The sequence below is a fragment of the Hyperolius riggenbachi genome, chromosome 1, assembly GCF_040937935.1.
Source record: "Hyperolius riggenbachi isolate aHypRig1 chromosome 1, aHypRig1.pri, whole genome shotgun sequence".
In the NCBI taxonomy this organism is placed as follows: Eukaryota; Metazoa; Chordata; class Amphibia; order Anura; family Hyperoliidae; genus Hyperolius; species Hyperolius riggenbachi.
This window is the reverse complement of record NC_090646.1, coordinates 393,060,420-393,076,069: the sequence shown is the minus strand read 5'-3', so window position 1 is coordinate 393,076,069 and position 15,650 is coordinate 393,060,420. Positions and strand designations below refer to the sequence as shown.

Genomic DNA, 15,650 nt, shown 5'->3' with positions numbered 1-15,650 from the left:
GACGATTATTTCCGACATGTCTTATCTGCTCCCAATTGTTAACGGGATTGATCAGGAGCAGTTTGGATACAGATAATAATGAGGACAGCCAACATTGGTAATGCAAGGGAAAGTGAAGCATTCACACAGCAGGGGCACAGGGCTGTGCTCATACCTGACTCTGTTACGTTCTCCAGAGCTGCTCCATGCCCTGTACACACACTGCTGCTCCATTCAAAGTCAACTGTAGCTGAGGAAGACAGGGGGCGGTGCTGTGAGCTGCAGGATGCCAGCAGATATTCTGGTGTCTCAACTTGCGTCTGTCCCCAGAAACTGCACTGCACTGGTCTGAGGGGGCATGCTGGGCAGCTATAAATTCCCCCTGTGTTTGCCTATGCATGGGGGGCCCACTTGTACAGCGCCAGTACTGAGCACTAACAGGGCACCTGGCCGGTGCAGGAGAGAAGCTGACGTGTGGTGACTTCACCGCTTGTCAGCTGCCTGTGTGGAAAGGCCCTTACCTTTTAAGGAGCAATCTGAAAACTTACCTCTTCAGGTAAGCATACTCTCCTACCAAGGACACTTCGGCCACTGAGCACCATTTCTACCATCTCATGTACAGCTTCCCTTCTCCTGCTGTCCTAGATGTGAATAGCACAATAGAATTGTATGGGCAGTGAGTTCACATGCTGAATTATTCTGCAATGCAACGGATCACTGTGAAAATGGCATTAAAGGGTACCTGAGGTGACATGACATGATGCTATGTATGTTCGGTGCCAAACTGTAACAAAAAATAATAGGCTGTTTTTTTTCTTTTTCTGGCTGAAAGAGTTAACTTTTAGTTATGTTAATTGCAGTTTCTCTTCAGTGCAGGGGGTAGATAAAAAAATATATATATATTAACTCTGGGATATACTGTAGCTCAGTTCACAATGGGGCATTGCGGTGCAATTTTATGAAGGCATCTTGGCACAGAAATTCGCACTGCAATGGTAGTCTATGCAATGTTCATTGTGCATCTGCACACAAGCTTCTTTTATTCTCTTCTACAATTACCTCCTCACATTCACATGTACAGGACTTCTAACGGGCCTCACCCCTCCTCTGGAATGCCCTTCCACAGCACATCCGCCACTCTCCCACCTTTAAAATCTTTAAACGCTCCCTCAAAACCCACCTTTTCCGACAAGCATATTCTCTAGCTTAGGCCATGCACCCGCTAAATAACCTAATTACGCACTGCCTGTACATATACTGTATACTTCCCCAACCTCTTGTTTCCACCCCATTCCTTTAGATTGTAAGCTCGCAAGGGCAGGGCTCTCACCCTTTTGTGTCATGGAATGTTATTAATTTAATTGCTTGCACTCTGTTAGACATTTATACATTTTAGTCATCATGTTAAATTTGCTGTTGTAATCAGCAGTTCTGTATTTTGTATCAGTGTTCATATTTGATGTATATCATTGTCTGTATCGTTATGTATCCCTTGTTTGTTTTCTTACATTGTACAGCGCCACGGAATATGTTGGCGCTTTATAAATTAATAATAATAATGTCTTCCAATTGACAACCGTATCCCTGCATGCAATGCATAACCACATAACGTGCATTAACAGTGACAAAGAAGCATACTTTTCATTGGCTGTATGCGACGCAAAGGTTGCATAATATGTGGTGTGACTTTTTCATTCCGTTGAGTTGTGTTGACGTTTTTACAGGGAATGCAACATAGCTCCCACTGTGAACCTAGAGAGCACACTTGTCTGTGCAGAAAAGCATGCATTTTAAGGCATAAGACCATAGTTTTAGCAAACAAAAACCAGTGAAAAAAAATATATACTGAACCTGGTGCATCCATGGTGCAGGGGTGTCTTGTGGATCTTCTTCCCCCTAATCCCCCTCAAATATTTTGTCCCCCTTGTGCCTTATATCTCCCTTATGCCTCTCTTGTACCTCTAGTGTCCTCCTCTGCCTCAATCCTCCTGTCTTCTTTGTCCCCCCTTGTGACCTTCTTTGTCCTTATTTATCCCCCTTGTGACCTCCTGAGACTGGCAGTATGCGCCTCTGATGTCCCTCTAGTGATGTGCTCAGCTGTTACCAAATCTCACTGAATCCCTTTTCCTGATAGCCACCTTCCTTCTGCACTGCTCTGCCTGCCGCTAACCCTGCTTACCATGAAAGTCTTTATTACTGAAAAAGTGCATCTTATGGTCTGAAAAATACGGTATTTGCAAGCATTGCAGTTTGCATTATGTTTTGAGTATGAACTTCCCATTTCCATGCATTAGTTATCAGCTGTGCACTGTAAAAATATATATATATTTTTACCCATTTTTCATACCTGAGGAAAATACGCATACATGTAAAAATAGTGCCCAGGAAATTTGGGCACAGGGTGAAGCCAAAAAATGTCTCACCCTGCTCCTGCAAAGTCCGTCTTTTGCCGGCCCCAAATTACCTTCTGAGCGCCACTATAGCCGTAATTCACTTTACTGCCTAGGGCGGTGCATGGTGCGCCCAAATTTCCAGGCGCCTATTTGTTCTGTTTTGACAATGACTGGGAAAATGTGTTCACTTTCCTAGCTTACATTTTGTCAGGACAGTGTGTGTGTATTTTGTATTGTATCATACAGATATTATTGCTGCCTGTCAGAAAATGTGCACAAGAAATGTTACATTCTCTGCAGTGTATACTCTACTGACACACATTCAGGGCTGGTTCACACTGCAAGAGCTTTTTAAGCACTAGTAATTTGAAAAGCTCTTGCTAATGCTATGCTATGGGGGATTTTTACAAAATCACATCGCTCAAGTGAGAATATACACATAGGATTACATTAGCAAGAGCTTTTAAAATCACAAAGCGCAAGATAGACTGTGTGCCTTCTGGGATGAGGAAGAATGTGAGACCATCTTCACTAGCATACAAATCGGCGGCGGCAGACTTGGGCGCAGGATACAGCCGGTATATGGCTGATCCTGCTTCTGCACAAGTCCGGGCCTTGTTAATTACTATTCCCCCTCCAGGCCGCCATGGATGGTGGGGAATGATATCATTCGGTTTCCAGCGATTGCTGGAGGCCGAATTATTGTGTTTTCTAAGCAACTTCAGCTCCGTCTCCTGATGGCACCGATGTTACTCTCTGAGCGCCGCTATAGATGCGATTCGTATTCTAGTCTATGGTAGCGCCGGCTGCGCCCAAATCTAGCAGCACTGAAAAGCACTGCTCCACTTCACTGCATTAGCCAGTTCATCCACAAATACAGTTACTAAGGAACACTTATATAGGATTTTGTATGATTGGTTTCGCACTCCGGTACAGTTAGCCAAATGGGGTCTCATCTCCTCGGACCTAAGTTTCCGGGGTTGTGACTCCCCCAGCTGATCAAGCTCATTGCTGGTGGTTTTGTTCTCTGGTTTCCGACTTTTGGTCGCTTAGCTTTTCACTAGCATCAGATGTTTTGGGAGTGCAGGCCCAACCCGACCCATGGTCAGCCCTGTTCCACAAACCATTTCCCCGGCTATCTACGCACCAAAACAAACTCCTAGGCCAGATCTGCCATTTATTCCATTTATACTATGGGAAAGCTTACTTACAATATTAGAGAATCTACTCCTAAGTTTAACCACTTGAGGACCGCAGAGTTAAACCCCCCTAAAAAACAGCCTGTTTTTACCCGAATTGGCCACTGCAGTTTTAAGGCCAAGCTGCAGGACCGCACAACATAGCACACAAGTGATCCCTCCCCTTTTCCCCCCACCAACAGAGCTCGCTGTTGGTGGGGTCTGATCGCTCCACATATGTTTATTTTTTTTATATAAATATTTATTTCCTTTTTAAAAAAAATAAAAATAGCCTTTTTTTTATTCTTTTCCCCTGCTCCCTCCCTCCCTCCCTCCCACCGCCAGCCAATCCGGGTGATCAGCTGTCATAGGCTTCAGCCTATGACAGCCAATCACTGTCCAGCCTATGGAGGGGACAGCCGTGTCACACGGCTGTCCGCATTACAGCGCTGCTGCCGATCGCAGCACTGTACATGTAAATAGACTGCGATTACGCCGTCTAACAGTCTCCTGAGCGGCGATTGCCACTTGGAGACTGAAGGCGGGGCGGAGCTCCACCCCCCGAGGAGATGCGCGCGCAGCCTGCGCACGATCTCCTTCAATAGCCGACTGCAGGACCTGACGCCAATTGGCGTTAGGCGGTCCTGGGGCTGCCACCGCGTCCACGTCCATTGGTGTGGGGCGATCTTTAGGTAGTTAAAAGGATCTGGGGATCCATGGGCCGACTGGACAGCACTCCACATACCGTACCGTACCGAAATACTTTTCGTTATCTGATTGCATGAATGGCCTCTTAGCTCTAGCTGATTTACTTAGAGGCCTACATTTGATCTCGTTATCTGACTATCTGCATTGTCCTAGAATGTCGATCGACTTTTTGTTCTAAGATGTGCTGTCTGTTCGGCTGTCATTTATCTTTGTCATGATTTTGATAAATTATAATAAAAAGACAGTTAAAAAAAAACAAAACACAAAGTGCACAGAAAAGCTCTTGTCATGTGTGGACCAGCCCTCAAAGTACTTAGTGCATACCAACTTACAGGACTGATGTATATGAAGGTGACCATTGTTGGACTCACAAATTGTGATTGATGTCAAACACCTGCATCACTGCTAAGATGTAGCCTGCATCACAGAGGTGCTTAGCCCAATACCACATCACATTTCATTTATTACAGTTTGGGGTACCAAAATATCTCCATCATTCTATTTATAAGTCATTCTTTAATAGTTACAAACACAGTTAATTGTTAGCAATAACAGAAAATTGCCATTAATACAATTCCTTTCCTATAGGGTGATTTAACTACATGGTAATTCCAATGTAAGAGAGTAATCTATTTACACAGTTTTATAAAAATTTACAGGGGTAGTACAAAAAAATATATTTTACAGAGATTCTTAGACAAGACAATATTGCACATCCAGGTCCTGTTTTCCTTGAGGGAGCATACAGGTCATCAGGCAGCTTCTTCAGCAGAGCAGTCAATGCCCGCATATGCAAACTTTTCATAAAGTGTTGTGTTCACATAGGTCTGCAAAAAGATCACATTGATTAAAAAAAAGAAAGCATTATTCAAAGATTTCATGTATTTGTTGTTCACTAAAACAACCAAAATTAGTACCCCTTTCCACAGATGACTGAACTATGCGCACAGTGAACAGTTACCAAGCAACAGAAAGTCGTTACCAGGCAGCAGCGAGCAGTTGTGAAGCCTGGAACCCACTAGCAGTATGTTACTTAACCATTTCTGAGCACTTTGTGATTTCAAAAGCTCTTGCTAATGTAATGCTATGGATGTAATCCTACTTGAGCGATGTGATTTTATAAAAATCACCCATAGCATCGCTAATGCAAGAGTTTTTCAAATCACTAGCGCTTAGAAAAGGCTGCTAGTGGGTTTGAGCCCTGAGAGTTTGACAGTATTTTCACTGCCCATCAGCTGCTCGTGAAAAAGAGCCCAAAATAAAATATCTAATGGTTTCTAACTGAACAAAACTGTGCATCTTTTAAGAATAATAAAAATGTCCAAATACGGGTCTTTTTACACTATACACATGCGCTTTGCATACTGAAAACCAGGATAGCACAATGGTGTTGTAAAAGTGCATTAGCAGTGTGGTTCAATGAAATCTATCAGAATAATCCACAACATGCTCTGCATTTACTTGACGTGTGCATTTACAGTAGCAATGAAGCATATTTCTATGTACTGTATGGGCTGGTTCACTGGTTCAAGAGCGCTTTGTGTGCTTTTGAAAGCGTCAGCCTTTCAAAAAACCCTTGGCTGATGCATTTGTATGGGCTAGTTGCCTAGTTCGCACCAGAGCGATGTGATTTTTTTTCCAAACGCGGGTCCTGCAGCATTTTGAAGGTGATTACGCCTCAATGTAAAGTATAGGAAAACTATAAAATCTCTTAATATTTGTTGAACATAGAGTTTTCAGAGCATTTTTTGCCAAAAGTTGTTCACTTCCAGATCAATGTGTACTTCCTGTTTTGCCACAAGAACTACAAAATCATTAAAGAGAACCCGAGGTGGCATTGTATTACGTTAGTGGGGCACAGAGGCTGGTTGGTCACACTAACACCAGCCTCTGTTGCCCCATCGTGTGTCTCAAAGACCCCCCCTGCTCGCCGCCATACCCCCGCAGTGCTGGCGACACGCAGCGTGTCGCCAGCACAATGTTTACTCTAGCGCTGTCTGTCAGCGCCGCTCCGCCGCCTCCTCCGCATCACTGCTACCCGCCCTCGTCCCTTCCCTCCTGCTGATTGGAGGGAAGGGACGAGGGCGGGTAGCGGCGATGCGGAGGAGGCGGGGGAGCGGCGCTGACAGACAGCGCTAGAGTAAACATTGTGCTGGCGACGCGCTGCGTGTCGCCAGCACTGCGGGGAGTATAGCGGCAAGCAGGGGGGTCTTTGAGACACACAATGGGGCAACAGAGGCTGGTGTTAGTGTGCCCAACCAGCCTCTGTGCCCCACTAACGTAATACAATGCCACCTCGGGTTCTCTTTAAACACAAATGCTCCAAAATCACTAGGCATACATACATGCTGGTGAGTTCTGTAATGGGATATGGCCCATAGTGTGAAACGAGCCTAAGGAGACATTGAGGATGTTTCACCAGAAGCACACAACAGTGTGTGTGGGCCTTTTGGCTAAGTAAGAGCATAGTTATAGAATGTATCAACTTTGTAGCATCCAGCCCCTTTACATATAAAAGTGTTACATTTAAAAAAAGACTGCAGAATCATTGGTAGAATCCAGAGTCATGGGACTCCAGCACTTCCTCATAATGAAAAGAACTAAAGCCTGCATGGACAACAATGTTGAACATGGCCTGACAGTGTGTAGCATCAACCTTGTACAGTGTCCATTTTGCATATATGGTCCATAATAGAGTTTGGGAAGAAGCCTGTAGCAGTAATACACACTACTGTGCATGATGATTTAGTAGCTTGAGATCCTGAAAAATACTCACCAATATCTGGACAACTGTCCCTTTGATTTCTCCGTACAGCTGTTGTTTACATTTTGCCGGGTCTCTACTGTTCTTTTCTATTGCAAATGAAATTAAATGTTGTGTCTACTTGTATAAGGGCTCGTACACATTGACAATGGATGTCGTCCGGTGGGGATCAGCACCTGATCCCTTGGGCGACATCGCTGAGCCCTGCTGCACACATGCATGTCAGCTGTATAGCTGCAAATGCGATGTGTTGCTATGCAGGCAAGGGGGGGCGACGAGCAGCGCAGGTGTGACGTCACGTGGCAGGAGGGAGAGCGCCAAGAACAATGGGATCATCGTGGGGATCAGAGTCACTGGGGTTGGTTAGATCCGTCTGCCAGATCGCTCGCGGGTTGGGCGTTGGAGGGTATCCCAACCCAGATTAATTAATTAGGGGAACAATATTAGGGGCTTGATTCACAAAGCGGTGCTAACTGTTAGCACCCTTGTGAAAAGCCCCTTATTATACCTAAACAAACTTTGTGCGTGCTAATTAGCGCGTGCGAGCAAAGTACCACGTGCAAAACTTTGCGTACAAAGGCCGGTGCGTGCGAAACACAGCGCACCCTATGCGCGTATAAGGTCGCATGAGATGCGACCTTAATGTCGCATGGGTGCGACATTAAGGTCGCATCCCATGTGACCTTATAGGCGAACAGGGTGCGCCGTTGTTTTGCACGCGCAAAGTTTTGCGCGTGGTACTTTGCGCGCAATCTGATTCAGCTTGGTGCGTGCTAACTACTTAGCACCCTAGTTAGCACGCCCAAAGCCTTTAAGCGTGCAAACTAGGTTAGAACCAATTAGTGAATCAGGCCCTAGGTGTCTAAAACCCTTTCATGGGTAAAGGCAAATGAAAGAGTCCTGTGGGGTTAAGAACATTTGCTCTAGTTTTCCATTGCTAGTTTATTTCATTGCTGTCCAGGATGTTAAGGCGGCACTAGTCTAGTTTAGGGGACCCAGCAGGAAACCTTATAGGGAATAGTTCTCCGATCACAGCACCTTTTACCGCATAAAGCATTGTGATTGGCTGGATAGTGTGGGCGTAGTTTACTACAAGCTATCTGAACCCAAGCAGTTTGTGAGGGCGCTGTCCACCCAATCACATTAGCAGTATTACTCTATGAGGTTTCCTGTTGGGTCCCCTAAACTAGACTAGCGCCAAGCAGCCTTTCTAAGTGCTTGTGAATTTGCCCTTCCTTTGCATCAGGACTGGACAGAACATGTCTGAGTGATCCAGTGAACTAACTTCTGCTTATGTAAAATCATACTGTCTGCATGTTATTGGCAGTCCATTTAGTGCTCTTTGCTTTTCCATATTTAATAAACTTGAAATAAATATGGCTGGAGGTATATTGCCATCTTCAGTTGTGCATGAGCAGTTACCTTTCTCTCCTCTAGCATCCTTGTCAAAGACAACAAAATCTTGGCAAATGATGGTCTTTCATATGTTTTTTCTCGCCAGCACTGTCGCATAAGATCATGCCTTCAATTTGTAAGAAAAAAAAAACATGCATGGTTATGTGGCACTTGTTAACACGTGTTACACCGTGATAAATTGCGTTTTTACTAGGAGAACACTTCCTCAGGAACAAGTCGACCTCTAGCATTTTTTAATGGCTAATATGGGGAAGGGATAAAACCTTTCACAGGTTTTTATTCTTGTCTGCAGCTTAAAGGGACCCTGAGTAGTGGCCTAAATTGAAAATCTGGACTTACCTGGGGCTTCCTCTAGCTCCCCGTAGCCTGCAAGGTCTCCCGGCATCCTCTACTTCCCTTCCGTGGTCCCGCTGGCGGCTCCACTAACACACGGACTTCAGCTGAAGTTGCACGTGCGCACCCCTGGTGCGTCATCACACCCTTCACCATAAGCATCCAGCGCATGCATGGTTGTCTAAAGACTGAGCCGGGCATGCGAAGGACGCTGATGACGACAGCCGTGATGACGTGGCGGGAGTAAGTCGGGGCGCGCACGCTCATTACTGGAGCTGCCAGCGGGACAACGAATGGAAGGAAGAGTATACCGGGGGACCTCGCAGGCTAAGGGGAGCTGGAGGAAGCCTCACGTAAGTCCAGATTTTCAATTTAGGCCACTGCTCAGGGTCCCTTTAATGCCTCATTGAGGGGATGTCCCATCACATCCGAGCCCTTATTTAACTACTTTAAGACCGACTCACTTCAATGGGCGTGATCGCGGCGGCAGTCCCAGTACCGCCTAATGCCAATTGGCGTCAAGTCCTGGGGCTGCACTTTGCAGGAGATCACGCGCAGGCTGCGCACGCATCTCCTGCTCGGGGGGTGGAGCTCCGCCCCGCCTTCAGTCTCTGAGCGGCAATCGCGGACTAATCATCAGGTACAGCACTGCGATCAGCAGCAGCGCTGTACTGGGGACAGCCGTGTGACACGGCTGTCCCCTCCATAGTGTCAGGCGTGATTAGCTGTCATAGGCTGAAGCCTATGACAGCCGATCACAGGGATTGGCTGGTGGGGGGAGGGAGGGCGGGGATAGAAATAAATAAATAAATACAAAAATTAAAAAAACACGCATATAAATATTTACATGAAAAAAAATAAACATCTGGGGGGGTGATCAGATCCCACCAACAGAGAGCTGTGTGCTGTGTTGTGCGGCCCTGCAGCTTGGCCTTAAAGCTGCAGTGGCCATTTTAGCAATAATTAGACTGGTCTTTAGGGGGGTTTACCACTGTGGTCATCAAGTGGTTAATTAACTTTTTCTCCGAAGTTTTCAGCTAGATTATATTTTTCACACCTTATCAATAAAACGACGCTACCAGTAATCAAGAAAATAATAACGACAGTTCCTTTTCACCAACTTTTTTTTACTTTTTTAATTGCAGAGTGTAAGTGAAAATCTCTGCCATTACCCCAATCACAGTGCAGTAATAAAAAATCCCCAGTCTATCCCTCCTCCTTCTCCCCTTCCCCTCTTCCTAAACTGAAAATGTGCCTTTATTTCTACTTTAAATGCACAATATTTGGTTCTTTGAGACCTCTTTCACACAGGGGGCTGAATTCACCACCTGTCAACTTCTTGCCCACACCAGCCGTAGGCATTTGTGGAGAAGTAGCCTCTGCATTGAATCACATGGTCTGAGTGTGGTTCCCTAAGCAAGACCACAATCAGACGCAGCATGAGGCATTTTTTTTCTGCTGGGTAACCACACTGTGGGCCCAATCCAATTCACTTTTTCTACTAAGTTTTATCTTGGAAGATGAATTTTCATCTTCATTTTTCTGCAATTAAAAAAGTACCAAAAAGTAAAGGAAAAGGTATTGTCAAAATTATTGTATAGTATTTTCTTAATTGCTGGTAGCTTAAAAGGTATTTTATTTATAAGATGTGAAGATATCATCTAGGAGAAAAAGTTAATGGGATTGAGCCCAGAAAATGAAATACTGACACACATGAGGTTGCAAATGCTGGGATTCAACTGCATTAACTACTTTACGACCGCCTTACGCCAATGGGCGTGACCGCAGTGGCAGCCCCTGGACCGCCTAACGGCAATTGGCGTCGAGTCCTGGGGCTGCAGTTTCCCAGGGAATGGCCGCGCGCATGCGCGATCGTTCCCTGCCCGTTCATGGAGCATAGTTCCGTGAATAGCCTGCTAGCCGCGGCGGCTAGCTGGCTGCTTGTAAACGAAAGGGGAGAGAAATTCCCTTTGTTTACAAGTGTACAGCGCTGCGGTCTCCAGCAGCGCTGTACGAGATCGGCGATCCCTGGCCTCTGATTGGCCGAGGATCGCCGTCCTCTCATTGGCTGATGCCTATGAGAGGCGGAACAGGATGGATCGCCGTCTTGTTCAGAGTAATGCACGGAGGGGAGGAGGGGAGGAAGGAGGGAGGGAGAGAGAGAGGGGCTGGAAAAGGCTAAGAAAAAAAAAATATGACAGGAGCGATCGGACCCCTCTGGCAGCATGTCACAGCTGGGCTGTGCAGGAGGCTGAAAAGCCTGCACAGCCCAGTTCAGCCAAAAAGAGCCTAGTCTTTAGGGGGGGGGGGGGGGGGGGGGGTTAACACTGCAGTCATCAAGTGGTTAAATTTCAGCTGGAAGGCATTTGGTAGCCATCAAATGGAGGGTTGAACTGTCCGAAGATTCAGCTTCCTGTGCGGAAGAAAGTCATAAAAAAATAAATAAATAGCAAATAAACTTATTTCATGTTTCTGGTGTGCAATTGCTGTCTGAATCCAATGTTGTCAAAGGCCATTTGAAACAACTTGTCCCATTGCTTTGCATTGTTAATTTATGTTCTTAGAGGATGACCATAATTAGACAATATACTATAGCATGTAATCTTACTACTGAATGACCAAGTTGGCTAAGCATCCCCTACTGAGCGTAGCATAATCATCATCATCAAGTGGCTCTAGATAAATATATATTTGTTATGAGTGCTACAAAATTGTGCTTAAAGCGAATCCAAGATGAAAAACTAACTATAACAAGTAACTTGTCTGTATGTTATCTAAAGTTTAGATAGTTTACGCAGAAAATCTAGCTGCAAACAGCTTCAACAGTTTCTGTTTGTTCTGTTTGTCACATTACACACAGGCAAGCTGATCTGTATCTCCAGATCCTGCACACAAAGATGCTGCACACATTCAAAAGGTCAGTATCTGCAAAAGATCTGTTCCTGCAAATTGCATTTATAGTCTATGATATCTGCAGATCATCATACACACCTTCAGATCTGCAGATGATTGTCAGATATGCAGATGAATGTCTGTTAAACAAGGTGTGTATGAGATCTGCAGATATCATAGACTATGAATGCATTTTGCAGGAACGGATCTTTTGCAGGAACAGATCTTTTGCAGATACTGATCTGTTGCATGTGTACAGCATCTTTGTGTGCAGCATCTTGCAAAGATTTTTATCTGATGGGGAGTTCAGCTCCATAGAATAGACTGTGTAGACTATGCTCTCATACTACATGGAAGGGGGTAAAATTGGTCTGTGATCTTTCATTAATCTTTCAAGTGTGTACACACCATAAGGCTTCATGCACATGGAAGGCTGAAGGCTATGAATTCACCACCTGTCAGCTGTTTCAATGTGCAGACTAGGCACTTGTTAGCACTCAGCATGGGTGGAGGAGAGGCAGCAGCTTTATCAAGTCACTTCTTAGCATAACCACCGTCATGATGCTTTACTGTTACTGCTGCCTGCTGGGTAACTGCACTACATGTCAATGCTGACCTGCATGGAGTTATGAATGCTGCCAATCGGTTGCATTAAATTGCAGCTAAAAGGCACTTGGTAGCCAGTAGAAGGGTGAAAGGGTCCTTAGAAAAAAAAAAACCATGGTCCAGGATGCCTTCATAATTGGCTACCTTGTACTGTAACATATTCTATGTCAGTCAGGATCTTATGTTCAGATTGGTAGGTGATGAGTCATCCTAAGTGATCCTGGTTTCATATTGCTGGAAGACTTGAAAGAATCATCACTGGATATGATTGATGTTGGAATTACTTCTAGTGACATTCTTTTAAAAACAAGAATGTGTTTGCATTGTTTGGGGTTACTGTTCATTTTAGGGAAAACACTAGTATTGCTAGAAGTGAACATCATTACCACAGGTAATTAGGCATATAGACATAGAATATCATGGCTTTCTTACACCTCATCGTCGCAGTTGAGAGGTTTTTCAAGTCGGTACCCTTGTGGTAACTTCTCATAGAGTTCTGCACACGTCATACCACAGTATGGTGTTCCACCTGCACAATTGCACAATACAAAGATATTGGGTGCCCATTTTTTAAATACATGGATCATGCTTTTCTCACTGTGCCATTTGAAAAGTAATTAAATTAGATCTGAACGCAGAACAGCATAATAATCTTTAAACAAAAAACATGTCTTTGTTACAGCCGATATAAATCCTAAAATAAATTTGCACAGTTTATACTTGCTGATTCATGGAAGCAGACGTATTGTTTACAGCCTGTGCTTTCAAATAGGCTTATCTGCTATAGACAGTCATGTGACACAGAGGAGGCTCGAATTACAACTTGTGATTAGTCACAAGATGAGGGGGAATTGGACAGGGTAAGCTCTCATTCAGGGTGCATTTCTCTATGTTTTCCTTTTGTCCTGTGCAAGAGTTCAGGTCCACTTTAAAGGTTTAAAAAGAAAGACCAGCAATTTATCTTGCAGTTTGTATTTAAAGAAGGATTATATTCTGTTTCCTGAAAATCTGTTGTTGAAGTATATCTCTATATTGTTACTATGATGTGAGTTCATATAATGCTAATATTATGTTATAAAATACATAAAGTGTAAGTGAAGTTATGTAGAAACTTTAATGATGTGACTTAGAGAGGAACTGTAGTGAAAATAACATAACAAATAAAATTGCTTATTTTCAACAATTTTCACTTATAAATTATTTAGTGAGTATTTGCTAATTATAAAATCTTTCCTCTCCCTAATTTACATTCTGAAATATATCGCTGCTGGTGACATATTTAGTTCTGCCAGGTGATCTGTACGGAATGTTCTTTTACTTAGGGCTTGTTTCCACTGTTGCGACGCGATTTCGCCGGCATTCCGACGCTTGTAAAAACGCATGCGGATGCGTTTCCGCATGCGTTTTTACCCGCGATTTCGCGTGCGATTTCGCATGGCATGGTGCCATGTGAAATTAACCGTGACACTGCCAGGGCAAAATAAAATTGAAAAAGGTGCGAAATCGCACGCGAAATCGCGGGTAAAAACGCATGTAACAAACGCATGCGTTTTTACTATTAAATACATTAGCGGCGATTCGCATGCATTCCACTCGCAGGCAAATTCGTTGGCTCTTTTGTGCGTTTTTTTACCGCTGAAAAAAACGCACCTCAACAACGCTACAGTGGAAACAGGCCCATCCACTTGCATTACATGTGCGAATCTGCATGCGTTGGACGCATGCAGATTCGCGATAGTGGAAACGAGCCCTAAGACTTCTATGCACAGAAGAAGATACTGCTTGCTTGCAGTTGGAAAAAGCCATTATTTCTCACAGTGCAACGAGCGAACTCTCTGGACCCATGACATCACACTGTGGGAGGGGTTTCACCACAAAATCAGCCATACAGAGCCCCCTGGTTGTCCGTTTGAAAAAATTTAAAGATTTCTCATGGGAAAGGGGGTATCAGCTACTGATTGGGATGACGTTTTAATCCTTGGTTAAAGTTCCTCTTTAAGCTAAGGCCTTACTTAGCTTTGATTAAATACTACTTCTTACTATACTTAATATGAGCATTCTCTTACTAATTCCCTTGCCATCTAATGTTTCAACCTATACTATGGTAAATAGGGCGTGACTTCTGTGGAGATATAGATATCCTAAAATTATTGCTATACTGACACCATTATACTCACCCAAGCTGACAATTTCCCATAACAATACACCAAATGACCATCTGTAAATGAAAATATACTGAGTCAGTCAATCAATGCACTGAAAAAGAAGCATATGGAAGCAAGGGAAGCATATTGATAACTATTGTCTCAAATACATTTGCTGAAAATGAAAACAACTGCATTGAAAATTAACAAATGTAATGCATCTGATTTGTCAGAGCATAAATATGACAACTGTGAAACATACTTTTTCGGACCATAAGACGCGCCTAGATTTTGAGAACAAAAACCAAGGGAAAAAAAAATCTGGTGCGTCAATCCATGGTTCAGGAGCATCTTATGGACCTCCACCCAATTATGTTCCCCTTGTGCCTTCCTTGTGACTCTTGTCTTCCCCCTGTCCAGTGACTCCCTGTGCCCACTGTCCTCCTGTGTCCAGTGACCCCCTGTGTCCAGTGTCCCCCTGTGTCCAGTGTCCTTGTGTGTCTAGTGACTCCTGTGTCCAGTGTCCTCTTGTGTCCAGTGTCCTCCTATGTCCAGTGTCCTCCTATGTCCAGTGTCCTCCTATGTCCAGTGACCCCCTGTGTCCAGTGTCCTTGTGTGTCTAGTGACTCCTGTGTCTAGTGTCCTCTTGTGTCCAGTGTCCTCCTGTGTCCAGTGACCACCTGTGTCCAGTGACAGCTGTGTCCAGTGACCCCCTGTGTCCAGTGACCCCCTGTGTCCTCCTTCCAGTGATTCCTGTGTCCAGTGACCCCTTGTGTCCTCCTTTCAGTGATCCCTGTGTCCTCCTGTGTCCAGTGACCCCTGTGTCCAGTGACCCCCTGTGTACTCCTTCCAGTGATCCCTGTGTCCTCCTGTGTCCAGTGACCCCTGTGTCCTCCTGTGTCCAGTGACCCCCTGTGTCTCCTGTGTTATGTGCCCCCTGGGTCCAGTGTCCCCCTGTGTCCAGTGGTCCAGTGCACATACTTACCCTGCAGCTGGAGACGCTTCAGGTACCTTTGAGTGCATTCACCCGGGAGATCTATGTGAGGCAGAACAGCTCTGACACCCCGCCTGCCCTGGACCCACTGCAAAGCCTCTTTCCACTTGCTCATTGCTCCAGCTCAAAGTTCCCCGTTCGCCCCCGCTGTCCAGCCTGCACGTAAAATCAAGAGGCGCCAGCAACGAATCACACAGTTATGCTGCTGATGTATACGCAGTACAACTACCAATCACAGCGCTC

At 44.8% G+C, this 15,650-nt stretch overlaps 1 protein-coding gene across 2 annotated transcripts in view; it reads right to left on the bottom strand.

The window, feature by feature from the left end:
* Positions 1–4,754: 4,754 nt before the first annotated feature.
* Positions 4,755–15,650, bottom strand: part of TEK (TEK receptor tyrosine kinase) — a 142,952-nt gene continuing 132,056 nt past the window's right edge. For both annotated transcript variants that reach the window (XM_068234601.1, XM_068234608.1), the window contains exons 20-23: positions 14,447–14,487; positions 12,702–12,798; positions 8,445–8,544; positions 4,755–5,085 (exon numbers count right to left, since the gene is read on the bottom strand). In XM_068234601.1, the coding sequence (XP_068090702.1) occupies positions 5,011–5,085; positions 8,445–8,544; positions 12,702–12,798; positions 14,447–14,487 (313 nt within the window). In that variant the 3' untranslated portion in view covers positions 4,755–5,010. The remainder of the gene's footprint in view (positions 5,086–8,444; positions 8,545–12,701; positions 12,799–14,446; positions 14,488–15,650) is intronic.